Below are 14,625 nucleotides of genomic sequence, written 5' to 3' on the forward strand. Positions count from 1 at the left end.
GACTGAAAAAATGCCTTACCTTGAGAAGTTGAGGAAATGAACGTGTCTAGTGAATAAATAGGGCTGCTCAGCAGTGCTTATGTTTTTAATCAATTCCATCTAAAAAGAATTAACAAATCAATTTTTGCATGTTATGTCAATGCACTTTTGGAGACAGATACAACTCTCAAACAACATATGATGACGTAATTTTCAAGTCTGAGCTACTCAGGAACTCCTTCCCCACTAGCCCTCCAGAAATATCATCAAGACAGCACAACTACTATTTCATGTCCAATCAAGACAGGTTAAGCTGCAGACCCCTTTCTGCTATCGTGGAGCTTACGTACTTCTGAAACCGAGTTATCAGTTTAAGAAAAGAATTAAACCCTGCCTACATCTGCACCAGAGCTTTGCAAGTGGTGGCTGCCTTCTGAAGGCTGTGGCTCTATTCACCAGAATGCCAAAACGTAAAATGTCTGAAATTCTAACAGAAAGTGGGGATGCAGCCAAGGAACATTTTCATATAACAATAAAAACTGCCAACGTTGCCAAAATACTGATTGATTTGCCTATTGTTATTCCTTTTACTATTGGAGCAAATGAAGAACACTAACTGGGCAAATTTAGGAAGATGATGCAAGGCTCTAACTCATGCACATTACACCATTTATTTGTTTTAAAATGTAAATAATTTACATTTGCAGATCATTAAAATAAAAATAATGCAAACAGCATACACTGAAGACTGCTCACCACAGATATTCATATCTGTGTTGTGTAAACTCAGCTCTAGCTATCACCTAGTGGAAACAGGAAGTGTCCAGTGGCACATCATGGTAGATAATCAAGACATCCTGGTTGGTTCTGCTCCTTGTTATTAATTTCCTAAGATTTATTTTCACATTTTCTGTTCTTTTCTCAAATGTCAGATATATATATATTAGGGACATTGAGCAAAAATGCATCTGAAATAATAGGTTTATTGATTTTGCAGACCAGGTGGTAGAAACTAATACAGAAAGTTAGAGACATTCATAAATTTGGGAAAAATAAGACATAAAAGAAGACGAACTTAACATTCTGGTTTGAGTCATTCCAATTCAAGTATTCTATCTGCATGAACGAAGGAAGATGGCAGAGGAAGACACTGATACAGGATAAAAACTCTGTTCGTGCCACTACAGTCATCATGCATCATTAGAGCATAACGGTGGAGATGTAAAGACAGCATGCCCATACAAATAAAACTCACTGAGTTTAAAAAGACCAGTAGCTTTAACATAATGCTGTTACACAAATGTTTGTTGCCTCCCAGGTCTCCCTGGGGTGGTACCAATTTGCTAGCACAAGGCAGGTTTGCATTACTTCACCACACACTTCCCACTGCACTTCACCGGATGTGCATCAGGCTCACATTAACCTTCTACCAGACTATCACAGGCACTTCTGCCCCTGGAGAAATGTCTGGTAAGAGAGCAGGAGGCCTCCAGGCTTTTTTAAAAATTTCTTGCTACCAAACTCAATCTCTTGAGCTATTATAACAGCTTACTCCAAAGTAGACAAAGAATTTTGTTTTGACTTGAAATACCTTCATATTCGGACACATGAATCAACTGGACTTGTAAGCAGATGTGGGTAAAGCATATGAGCAAACAATCACAAAACATTCTTTAAAAAAATCCTGCCAAAAGGGTAAGTAAAGCTCAACAGAAAAAAACACAGATGTCAGGAAGAGAAAATAAATAACTGTAGTGGCTCGTGGCCACATGCAAATTGTGACCATATTTCCCATAGGCCTCTCTGATTCCACTGTGCTGAACTGATTTCAGTCTAACAAGCTAAACATATCATTGAGAAATACCTAGAAATGCCCCACTCCTTTTAAGAAGATGAAGAAGGAAGAGGAAGGGAGTAAAGAAAAATCTTCCAACATCTTCCAGAAGAAAAAGGTCTCTAACTTGTTTTTGTCATTGTTGGTTTTGTTTGTGTGGGCTCTATTATTCTGTCTTTGCTTTGCTTTGTTTTAAGATGATTAGTGTGGAGGACCCAGACGGGAAGAGTGAACAGAGGACTGAAGCGGAGGGAACCAAGTACCTGTGGATGGAATGAGTGATGAAGGAGAGAGAGATACATACAAGCAAAGATGATGTAGTAGATGGTCTTAAACCAGCCTAAGTTTGGAAAGAGGTAAAAAGGCACAAGCAGAAGATAAGCCCCCCCCCCCCCGCCGCCCCCAGCAAACATCATCAAGGGAATTGGAATGCAGACATTTTTGGAGGGAGAAAATGCAAAAGTATCTGGAGGAAGCCTGAGTGGAACACATGAAGGGCCCATTCCTCACAACCAAATAAGGATCCAGGGAGAAGGAAATGCCAGGACTCAAAGAGCGTGTGAGGAGAGGCACCCCAGTGGCACCCCAGGCCCACATCTACAAGTGGAGTCCACAGTGTGGCCCAGACATGTCAGCTTGACTGCTAGACAAAACTTAACCAAAAGCAATGGGTGCCCTGCATGCATCAAGGAAAAGGGAGCATGCACACTGCATGGCAGGAGTCTGCAGAGACACAAAACCACCACAAGCCCTTGTGAAGACCTCTGTGATCTGACAAACACACATTTGCTGTTATTCCACCCTTCCCCCTCAAACACCAATTAACTGTAAGGAACAGTGTCTTTAGCCTAAATGCCCTGTACATTTTTCAACCACTGTGACTCCTTGCTTAAGCTTTTATTCTAATTTTTTCTTCAAAATTGATTTTCAGCACTGACTTCTGAACAGGACCTTTGAAGACCAAATGTGCCAGCAGAGGCAATCCTATGCATCACAAGCTATTTTGAATCTTAAAGCCCACCTGAGCAAGAAAACTTCTGTCCTACATTACCACTGTGGGATCTCAGTTGGCCATACTAAAGAAATCAAACCACAATGGTGGTTCATCTGTGTAACATCTATATATTTATACTCAGCTGTTGCTGCATTGTAAACAGCGATCCAGCAGATGGCACAGTAAAATGATTCTGAGAGAGACTGGATGCCGCCCTCCCCGAAAGGGAAGAAACGTGGAGGATGGCTTTGCTCCAGCTACAGCATTGTTCCTCCACAAAAACTCAACTCAGGCTTGTGGGAGAGGACACCTTCCTGCCCTCTTCTGGAACCAGACAGCCCACTGTACTGACCACTCAAATCCCATTTGGTTCGATATTTGCAAGAGGTAAATTCCACCGGGAACAAAAATAATCAAATAATAATCACACTCAGACAACAGTAAAAATGTTACAATTCTCTTTTAAGCTGATGTATTTCACTGGGAGAATTTGAGGACAAAATTAATAGAAATAGTGAGGCACCTAGGATTTTCCAAGTGAGGTCAGCTGGATGACACTATGATCTTCACTAGCATTGATTCAAATAAGACAAAAAAACCCTGGATCTATCTTTCTTGTGAGCTCTTTACCTTTTTCTACTGTTTTCAGTCTCTACTGAAAGCACACAGGATCCAGGAGGCACAAGTATCTACAGGTATTTGTTGTATCACTTTCATCTAGGTATTCATTTCCATAAAAACTCATGGAATGAGACTAGATCTTCATTTTGAGTTATCAGAAATTTGGAATGGTTTCAAGAATTTCTTCAGCTCCCAGCTATGATCAATTTTCTCTCTCTAAAAGCATTTAAGAAAAATTAGTGATGGATTTTTAGCGTGTTGAACTGGAATTATATATAAAGTTGGCTGCATTGCTGTAAGGCTGGGTGGTAGAAGGAAATGATACAAGGATAAACTACTAATTACTCCTCTGTGTGACTGCGATTTGTATATCTAAAAACATCCTCACTCTTACTTCTCTCAATGAAAAAACTCATGGGGAGGAAGTCAGAGAAGAGGAAGAATTAATATCGCAACAGTCTATGTATCATTTTAAAGCCACATTAGTTAGACTCATATTACTTTCTGTATTTAATTTACTTGGGGACATTGTAGCAAATGGTAAGCCATTTCTTTCCAGAACTCACTTCCTTATGCCCAGAGATGTTCGAAGGCTGCACTTCAAATTGCTGGCAGGTACATGTAACTTGGGAAAATTTCTTAGTAGGAAGGAGACTGGAAAAGGCAACAAGAATATGGATTCTAGTTATGTTCAGTCTCCATGGTCATTAAGCACATCTACATGCTTAACAACAGAAGGCTAAATATTTGTAGAAAAGTCTTTAGCCAAACACAGAACAGACAAATAACAGAAGTAAAAAAGACAAGCAAGAATCTCATGCTCATGATGGAAGCCTACAACCCAGCCCAGCAATCCCTCCTCTTGTTCCAATGCCTGGAGCCTGGGATCAGGGAAATAATCTATTTGTTCATGTTCTGCTCAAAATGAGAGGGCAACTAAAAATACCCCGAACAACAGAACAGTTACTGTCTCCAGGCACGTTTCCTGGCAATAGAAGACACTTTTGGGAAAGGGTATTCATTAAATTATGAACCTATTTTAAGTACATAAATAAGCCATAAATTAAAACAAAGAGACTCATTTATTGTTCGGCCATCTACAGAGCAAATAATAAGCTTTGTAGCAATGCATCCAGCATCATCAATGTTCCAGCACATTCACTGTCTAGTTAACCTAACACCTTCTGGAGTGCAAAGAGTAATGCAGATATTTATACTCTGTCAGTGTACTGCTTGCATCAAAACCAAGTCTGGGCCTCTCTGGATTCTGTGCTGGACTAAAGCACAGAAGACTGTTGAGTTGCCATGTTGTATCATTTTTAACATAGGACAATCCACCTACCAGAGAAAAGCAGAACAGAACTGAAATGAAGTAGACTATGAGGATGAAAGTTGGTGATTATTCATATCTGAAAGGTCTCCCATCAGCAATGAAACTTGGTGAAGGAAAAAGTCAAAACAAAACCGAAACAACCCAAAAAACAAAAGCAGTCAGACCCACAGAAATCCCCTAACGCATATCCAACTGTTAAGGAATAAACCTAAGCAGGCAAGCTCTGTACCACAGGATAGCTTCACCCCAAGCTGATGGGATCACTTTGTGAAGTCCCCAGGCTCTGCAGGGCTGCCAGTGGAGTACACAGAGGGATGTCTTGGTAGCTGCAGCCCAGGGTTCTTCCCCTCAGCAACAGTCAGGGTTAATAGGGTGACAGAGGCCTCCCTCACAGCTTTTCACCAGGGTACTGCACCCATCCGTGCATGAAAGCCTTAGGTCTGGCATAGTAGCCCTGGCCAGCTTCCTGTCTTGGGCTGAACTTGAGTCCTGAACTTGAGCGTGAGATTGAGTCGGCTGCCAGTGCGACACTGATGACCACTTTGGAACCTGCAGAAGTTGTATCTGCTCCCAAATTTCCATTTGAAATGAACTGCTGCATCTAAAATAAGAACATTATGCTCATACAAAGGCACAATGCTCCTGAGTAGGTCCATGTCCATATTTTGATCATCATCATTTGTAGTTTGCAGGTTGCTGTTCCTACGACTCACACAGGCAACTACTGCAGCATTTACCTGATCAGCAGATCAAAACAGCAGATGTGGCCAATGTGTGTGTATGGAATGTGACAATATTTGTACACTTTGGAGTTTGAGGGGTTTGGTATTACTTGCATTAATACCTACTGATGTCAGTGAAAACTTGCAGAGAGCACATGGTAACTTTAAATCCAATGGAATTTAAATAACTGGATCTTTTGTGGAATCAAAGATGCCAAAGCAATAATGCCCTCTACAACTTTAAGGGAGTAATAAAAGGGGTATCCATGTAAAGAGGTTTCATGTGGTGTTTTTGCTTGCTTTAGTGAGGTTTATGTGGTAACATGAAAAAGGCAGATGAGCAAGACGCTGAGACAGCATCAAGGGTGTCTCATATTCATAGAATCACAGAATCAGTAAGGTTGGAAAAGACCTCAGAGATCACCAACGCCAACCTATCACCCAGCATCTCATGACTAACTAAACTATGGCTTCAAGTGCCACATCCCATCCTTTTTTGAACACCTTTAGGGATGGTGATGCCACCACCTCCCTGAGCAGCCCATTCCAACAGCAAATAACTCTTTCTGTGAAAAACTTTCTTCTCACCTCCAGCCTAAACCTCTCCTGGTGCAGCTTGAGACTGTATTCCCTTGTTCTGGTGCTGGTTGCCTGGGAGAAGAGACCAACTCCCTCCTGGCTACAACCTCCCTTCAGGTAGTTGTAGAGAGCAATAAGGTCTCCCCTGAGCCTCCTCTTCTCCAAGCTAGGCAACCCCAGCTCCCTCAGCCTCTCCTCATAGGACTTGTGCTCCAAACCCTTCACCAGCCTCATTGCCCTTCTCTGGTCATATTCAATTGTCTCAATATCATTAAATTGAGCAGCCCAGAACTGGACACAGGACTCAAGGTGTGGCCTAACCAGTGCTGAATACAGGGGCAGAATGACCTCCCTGCTCCTGCTGGCCACACTGTTCCTGATACAGGCCAGGATGCCATTGGCCTTCTTGGCCACCTGGGCACATCGCTGGCTCATGTTCAGCCAGCTGTCAACCAGTAGCCCCACGTCCCTTTCTGTTTGGCTGCTCTCCAGCCACTCTGTCCCCAGCCTGTAGCACTGCATGGGGTTGTTGTGGACAAAGTGCAGCACCTGGCACTTGGACTTGTTAAATGACATCATGTTGGACTCTGACCATATGTCCAGCCTGTCAAAGTCCCTCTGCAGAGCTCTCCTGCCCTCTAACAGATCAACACCTGCCCCCAACTTGGTGTCGTCCACAAACTTACTAATGATGGAATCAACCCCCTCATCCAGATCATCAACAAAGACGTTGAATAGGATTGGGCCCAGCACTGATCCCTGGGGGACACCACTGGTGCCTGGCTGCCAGCTGGATGTGGCACCATTCACCACCACTCTCTGGGCTCAGCCCTCCAGCCAGTTCCTAACCCAGCATAGACTGCTGCTGTCCAAGCCACAGGCTGACAGCTTGGACAGGAGTTTGTTGTGGGGGACAGTGTCAAAGGCCTTGCTGAAGTCCAGGTAGACTACATGCACAGCCTTCCCCACACCCACCAGGCAGTCACCTGATCATAGAAGGAGATCAGGTTGGAGAGGCAGGACAGGACCTGCCCTTCCTAAATCCATGCTGCCTGGGCCTGATCCCTTGGCCATCCTGCAGGTGTGCTGTGGCTGCCCTCAAGATCATATGCTCCATCATCTTGCCTGGCACTGAGGTCAGGCTGACAGGCCTGTAGTTCCCAGGTTCCTCCAACCGGCCCTTCTTGTGGATGGGCATCACATTGGCCAGTTTCCAGACATCTGGGACCTCTCCAGTGAGCCAGAACTGGTGGTAAATGATGGAGAGAGGCTTGGCCAGCTCATCTGCCAGCTCTTTCAATACCCTAGGATGGATCCCATCTGGTCCCATGGACTTGTGAGTAGCCAGGTGGCTCAGCAAGTCCCTAACTGCTTCCTCCTGGATTACAAGGGGACTATACTGCTCCCTGACCCCATCTACCAGTTCAGGAGGCCAGTTATCCTGAAGTCCTCCTGCCTTACTGTTGAAAATGGAGGCAAAGAAGGTATTTTGTACTTCAGCCTTTTCCTCATCTTTAGTTACAATGTTCCCCTCCAGGTCCAATGAAGAGTGGAGGTTCTTCTTGCCTCTCTTTTTAGCATTATTGTATTTATAAAAATGCTTTTTACTGTCTTTCACAGCAGTGGCCAGCTTAACTTCTCACTGGGCTTTTACCTCTCTAATTTTTCTCCAACATGATCTAACAATATCCTTAAATGTATCACGAGTTGCCTCCCCCCCCCCCCGCCCTTGCAAAGGCAATACATCCTCTTTTTTCCCCCTTAATTCCTTCAAGAGCTGCTTGCCCATCCAGGCTGGTCGCCTTCCCCATTGGCTCATCTTTCAGCACGTGGGCACAGTCTGTTCCTGTGCCTTCAAGAGCTCCTGTTTGAAGTAGGTCCAACCATCCTGGACCCCTTTGTTCTTAAGGACTGCTGCCCAGGGTACTTGCCAAATTAGTTGCTTGAGCAAGCTGAAGTCTGCCCTCTGTAAGTCCAAAGTAAGGGTTCTGTTATTGCTCCTCCTTATTTCCCTGCATATTGAAAACTCCACTACCTCATGGTTGCTGCATCCTAGACAGCCTCCAACCATCCTATCTCCCACCAGCCCTATTTGAGAACAGCAGATCAAGCAGGGCCTGACCCCTGGTAGGCTCACTTAACAGCTGCATCAAGAAGCTGTCCTCCATAGACTCTAAGAACCTTCTGGACTGCCTCTCTGCTGAGTTAAGTTCCCAGCAGATGTCTGACAGGTTAAAGTTGCCCACAAGGACAAGGTCTGGTGATCTTAAGACAGCCTCCAGTTGCTTATAGAATACTTCATCTACCTCTTCATCCTGGTTGGGTGGTCTATAGCAGACTCCAACCAGGATGTCAGTTTTGTTAGCCCTCCCTCTGATTTTAACCCACAGGCATTCAATCCTTTCATCCTCTACCTCAAGTTCTGTGGTATCAAGAGATTCCCTAATATACAGGGCCACCTGTATATATACATCCTGGTGATGTCCCTTACCCAGGCTCCAGATACACAGCAGACTACTCTGTAGGATGGGTCAGGATGACATATAGGACACTCTGTTCCCCTCAGGAGAGAGTCACCAACAACAATTACCCTCCTCTTTTTCTTTATGGCACTAGTCCTGATGGTTGGCAGGGAATGATTTGCTATAGGCATCCCCTCAGACGGTTCCTCTTCTGTCTTCTCATCCACATTGCCCTCAACCTGCAGGGCCTCATACTTAAAGTGCAAGGGCAACGGAGGAGGCGAAGAGGGCTGAGATGGATTCCCCATGTTTCTCCTAACAGGGACCTGTATCCATTCCTCCCTGTTTCCGGGGATGCCTCCCTCAACAGGGGAGGTCTGTAAAGCCTGCTCCCACATGTCTAACTCCCTTTCACATTTGCTTATAGTCCTGAGTCCTGATACTTCATCCTTTAGCTCGGCCATCAGATTGAGGAGATAATTCACCTGGTCACACTTCACACAGGCGTTGTCTCCTTCACCCTCCATTCCAAGTGCCAGGCTCTAGCACTCTCTGCAGCTAGCAACCTGGACACCTGCATGCTTGTGTGCTAGCTCTGTCTGGGTACCTGCCATTTTTCTAGTAGCCTTTGGCTGAGTTGTTACCATGACTGGATCACTTCAAGCAGGTGAAATTAAGTTTGGGGATTTTTATTGTTTGTTGTTAAATGTATATATTCCACCTGATGGCTATAGTTTGCCCAAGCTACCACAGAGGCATCTGCACTCTGTTGGCTGACCAGGTATGTGCTGCTTGCTGCAATCCAGCCAGAAGGCTCTCCTGCCAAATGGCATCACGTGGCTTAGCTCTGCCTTGTTTAAATTTCCCGCGGCTGACGTCACCCTCTCGAGCAGGCACGCGAGAAGACGACCCTGCCAGTCCTCACTGTCTGCCGAGGTCCTCCTGCCCCGAAAAGAAACCAAAATAGAGCAACCTCTCAGCCCGAGCATGCCGGTCCCAGTGCCGGACCCGAGCAGCTCTCCTGCCAAAGGGCAAGGGTTAGCACAGCATTGGGAAACATCTTTTTGAGGCAAGTAATTACTAGAAGTGAATTAACAGTGTGAGCAAAGAAACCCATCCTGTTGGCTATTATTTACACCTGCTCTGCTTAAAGAGACTCAAGCTAAGTCTGAACAAGCTGGCCCACTTATATGACAAATGGTTGTGCCCTACAGAAATGGTAATACAGGTCTCAGAAAATATTAGGACCTAACCACTTGTACTAACCCTCCTAGCCTCTCTGCTGTAATAACTGCTATACTGACTAAATTCAAGAGCTGACTCACTGGAAAATACTTTCTCTGGTTAACTTTCACACCATGTTGCTCCTGGCTCTACTATCCCTTTCTCCTATTAATGAATCATGAACTACAGATGAAAGATCAAAGCATAAATACCGCTTTACAGTAGAATTTCTGCTAACACATGCCTTTGTTTCTCAGTTTCACAAACACAGTAAGAAAAGAGGATCTAAGATGAGGAGCAACTCACCTGTTCATTTTTGGTCAGTCTTGTTTTGTTATGGATGTCAGATGTAACCAGATTGAATCCATGCTTCTCTGATAAAATTCTCAAAAGCAAAACCACAGTTCGACTTCCACACTTTCCAACTCTGTTATAGACCACCTGGCTGGGGAAGGGAAGTACCTAAATAAAGATTGAAAAAAAATTGAGTCAGTATATTGGTGTTTTTGTTTCTGTGTACCTCTGAATCACAGAACCTTTTGTCTGTGAGACAACAGATACATACAGCAGAATTTCTAAGTCAGAAGCATTCATTTCCACCAGCAAGCCAGAAGCCATTTAGAGTAGAAACATATGGTTCAGAAGGTAGCAAACAGAGCTTTTCCTCTTATGATCCAGTTTAATGTAACTGTGCAGATTGGTAGCTACACCAGAACCCTAAGCCACTGCTAATGTCTTTTAGCAAAGATGAGCTTAAGCTTGCTGCTTGCAACCTCAATGCAAATAGTTATCTATAGCTGACCTCCATACAAAGAATGAAGAGAAGTGAATCTGCACTACAGCGTGGCAACTCAAAGTTAAGTTGACATAATACAAGAGGAATGCTTGAATTGCAAGCCTTCAGCTTAAAAAAAAAACCAAACCAAACAATCAGCAGTTGCATAGAGCTAGAATTAATCAACTATTTCAGCTTCAAATATAACCTTCCAAAGAGACTCAGATCGCAAGTCATGCCACTAGCTAGGTTTGTACTTGTGCAGTCAACAACACCAGGGACCACAGGTAGCCTGGAGACCAGCGGGAACAGTCTGATCACATATGCACAGGTTATGTTCACTAAACCTCAAAACAGAACAGCCACGGACCACAAACAGTCTCAGGATTATGGGATCACAGGATGTTAGGGGTTGGAAGGGACCTCTTGAGATCTTCTGAGTCCAATGCCCCTGCCAGAGCAAGACCATAAAATCTAGCACAGGTCACACAGGAACACATTAGATCCCCTCTCAGTTTTCTCCTCTCCAGACTAGACAGCCCCAGGTCTCTCAGCCTTGTGTTCCAGTCCTTTAATCATCCTTATAGCACTCCAGTGGATTCTCTCAAGTACATCCCTGTCACTCTTGAACTAGGGAGCCCAGAAATGGATGCAGTATTTCAGGTGGGGAGTCACCAGGGCAGAGTAGAGGGGGAGGAGAACCTCCGTTGATCTGCTGGACACACTCTTCTTAATGCACCCCAGGATACTATTTGCCTTCTTGGCCACAAGGGCACATTGCTGTTCCATGCAGAACTTGTTATCCACCAGGACACCCAGGTTCTTCTCCATGGGGCTGCTCTCCAGCAGATCACCTCCTAATCTGTACTGGTCCTGTTCATTATTCCTTCCCAAATGAAGGACTCTGCATTTATCCTTGTTGAACCTCATTAGGTTCCTCTTTGCCCAGCTCTCAGTCTGTCCAGGTCTCACTGAAAGGCTGCACAGCCTTCAGGTGTATCAGCCAAACTGCCCAGTTTGGGATTATCACCAAACTTGCTGAGCAGACACTCTGACAGTCTGTCTGCCCCACCATCAATATCACTGATGCAGATATTGAATAGGACCAGAGCCAGCACTGATTGCTGGAGGATTCCACTAGTTACAGCTCTCCAGCTGGACTTGGCACCATAGACCCCTACACTTTGCATGCTATTGTGTAGCCAGTAGCTAATCCATCTCACTGTTTGTGTCTCTGTCCACACTTCCTGAGCTTACTCACAAGGATGTTATGGGAGACAGTGTCAAAAGCCTTACTAAGGCCAGGGTAGACTACATCCACTGGTCTCCCTGCATCTACCCATTCAGTTACAACAGCACAGAAGGCTATCAGGTTAGTCAAGCAGGATTTCCCCTTGGTAAATCCATGCTGACTGCTCCTGATCATCATCATCTCATCCAAATGCCTAGAGAAGACTTCCAGGATGAGCTGCTCCATCATTTTTCCAGGGATGGAGATGAGGCTCACTGGTCTGTAGCTTGTAGTCTTCATTGGCTAGTGGAGAGTCTTCCCTCCTCCAGGTTTTTTCTCCTTCAGTCAGGTTCTGGAGTTCACAGGGGCTGGTCTTAGGAGTAAAGACTGAAGCAAAGAAGGCATTCAGCAACTCTGCCCTCTCTGCATCCTCAGTTATCAGGGCTGCCTCCTCATTCAACAGTGGGCCCACACTTAACCTATTCTTCCTTTTCCTACTGATATGTTTGAAGAAGCCCTTCTTGTTCTCTTTTTGCCACTTTTCATTCCAAGTGGGCTTTAGCCTTCCTTGTTGCCTTCCTTGTTGCCTTCCTACATGCCCTGGCAACTACTCTATAGTTCTTCCAAGTAACAAGTCCCTTCTTCCATGAACTGTAAGTTTCTTTCTTCCATGAGATTTCCTTCAGGAGCTCCTTGCTAACCCATGCAGGTCTCCTGGCACTTATACCCCATTTTTTACTCAAGGGAACACACCTATCTTGGGCTCAGAGGAAATGGCAATAACAAATTTATGAACTTCCTCAGATTCCTTTACCTTCCAGACTCAGCCTGTGGGATTCCTGCAAGCAGATCTTCAAAGAGTACAAAGTTTGCCAGGGTTGTGATCCTACTTACTGCTTTGCTTCTACCCTGTATAACACTGAACTTCACCATGTCATGATCACCGTTGCCAAAGCTGTTCCTGACCTTAATGTCCCCAAACAGTCCTTCTTTATTAGTTAATACAAAGTCCAGCAGTATACCTCTCCTTGTTGGTTCCTCCACTACCTAGGTCAAGAAATTATCACCAACACGCTGCAAGAGCCTTTTGGACTGAATATGCCTAGCAGTGTGGGCTTTCCAGCAAGTATCAGGGTGATTGAAGCCACCCATGAGTACCAAGGAGTTCCAGAGGCTACCTCCAGTCTTCAGCCCATGCTAAGTCTTGCACCATGCTCTCCTCCCTGGGAAACCAGAACAAATGAGTAGCAATTCATGGTCTTAGAAGTACATTGGATGCAGCCTTGTTTTGTTCCTGGATGATATCCAACAGCTGTTCTTTCAAAGGAACTGTAAAGTCACACTATTGTACTGAGTATTTGCTGTATGGCAGCAGCATCTGATAATATAGTCCAAGAGGCAGTTGCTTTCAAGTGTTTAAATTGGCTAACATAGTTAGGAGATCCCAGATTCATCCAGAGGGGCATATATTACACTTATTTATGGAATGCTCTTTTTCTATTACGATGATGGGCACAAAATGTTTCCCCACATGGGGCCTCTAATCTGTTTCCAAGGAAGATGTGTTCAGCACAGTGAATGGCTCATGTGCCAAAGTGATGGTGTGTCTGAACCTATAGTTATTTCTGGGGTTGATGCAGCCACATACTCCCACTAAAAGGTTTCTAACATAAAAGCAGTCAGATGAGGCATACAGTCTTCTGGAATGTCTCACAGTATTTGAACAGCTAATACATTTTCATTAGGGATATATTAGGCTCAGGCAATCTCTTCAGATTACTGTCAAAGAGTAAACCAAAATAAAATAAAAAATCTGGATTTCCTTATTTTTAATGAGAACATACAGGCACTTTGCTATCAGAGTCACACTTCATAGCCAAAAGAACACTACTATTGTTACTGGTTTCAGTATTTAGCATGTTCATCGCTGCAAAGCAAACACAGAAGCTGTCATTCTCCAAATTACCCGGGGAAGGTATTTGGTTAAATTCTCCAAGTTTCAGCACATCACATACACTGAGATTCAGCAAGCAAACGGGGGCCTTCCCCAGTTCACACAAAACCCACATAACACATCAAGTCTTAATATTTTGTAATGTTTGTATTAAGTTTTCTATAAGAAACCTAGTCCCCTTATTCTTTATCCATTTTTCCTTCAGATGCCTTGCTTCCTATGAAATGCAGAATCTCATCCTCAATGATTAGAGAACTCCAAAGGTGATGAATTTAACATCTCTATGCTACATCTGCAGCTGACTGTGGTAGGTTGACCCTAGCTGCATACCAGGTGCTCATTAAAGCTGCTCTATCACTCCCCCTCCTCATCTGGACAGGGGAAAGAAAATAGATGAAAGACTCATGGGTTGAGATAAAGACAGGGAGAAATTACTCACCAGATATGGTCATGAGTAAAACAGAGTCACCTTGGGGAAATTAGATTATTACTGATTAAATCAGAGTAGGGTAATGAGAAATAAAACCAAATCTTAAAACCCAACTTCCCTCACCTCTCCCTTATCACGAAGCATACCTTCACTGCCAATTTTCTCTGTCTCCTTCATCTTAGCAGCACAGAGGGATATGGAATGTCAAGTGTGGTCACTTCATGACCCCTTCCTTCTAAGGGGAAGGACTCCTCACACTCTCCACCTGCTCTAGTGTAGGGTCTCTCCCACAGGAGAAAGTCCTCCATGAACTTTCCCAATGTGAGTCCTTCTCACAGGCTGCAGCTTTTCATGAACTGCTCCAGCATGGGTCCCTCCTATGGGTGGTAGTCCTTTAGGAGCACAGTGCTCCAGTGTGGGTCCCCTACAGGTTCACAAGTCTTGCCAGGAAACCTGCTCCAGCACGGGCTCCTCCCCACAGGTTATG

General features: G+C 44.4%; 1 protein-coding gene across 1 annotated transcript in view; it reads right to left on the reverse strand.

The window, feature by feature from the left end:
- The window catches only part of UST (uronyl 2-sulfotransferase), a 176,525-nt gene that overhangs the window by 81,483 nt on the left and 80,417 nt on the right, over positions 1–14,625 (reverse strand). The window contains exons 3-4 of the mRNA XM_068152247.1: positions 10,055–10,210; positions 20–99 (exon numbers count right to left, since the gene is read on the reverse strand). Coding sequence (XP_068008348.1) covers positions 20–99; positions 10,055–10,210 — 236 coding nt within the window. The remainder of the gene's footprint in view (positions 1–19; positions 100–10,054; positions 10,211–14,625) is intronic.

Source organism: Melanerpes formicivorus, unplaced genomic scaffold (genome assembly GCF_026170545.1).
Source record: "Melanerpes formicivorus ecotype bairdi unplaced genomic scaffold, bMelFor1.0.p_v2 SCAF_2, whole genome shotgun sequence".
In the NCBI taxonomy this organism is placed as follows: Eukaryota; Metazoa; Chordata; class Aves; order Piciformes; family Picidae; genus Melanerpes; species Melanerpes formicivorus.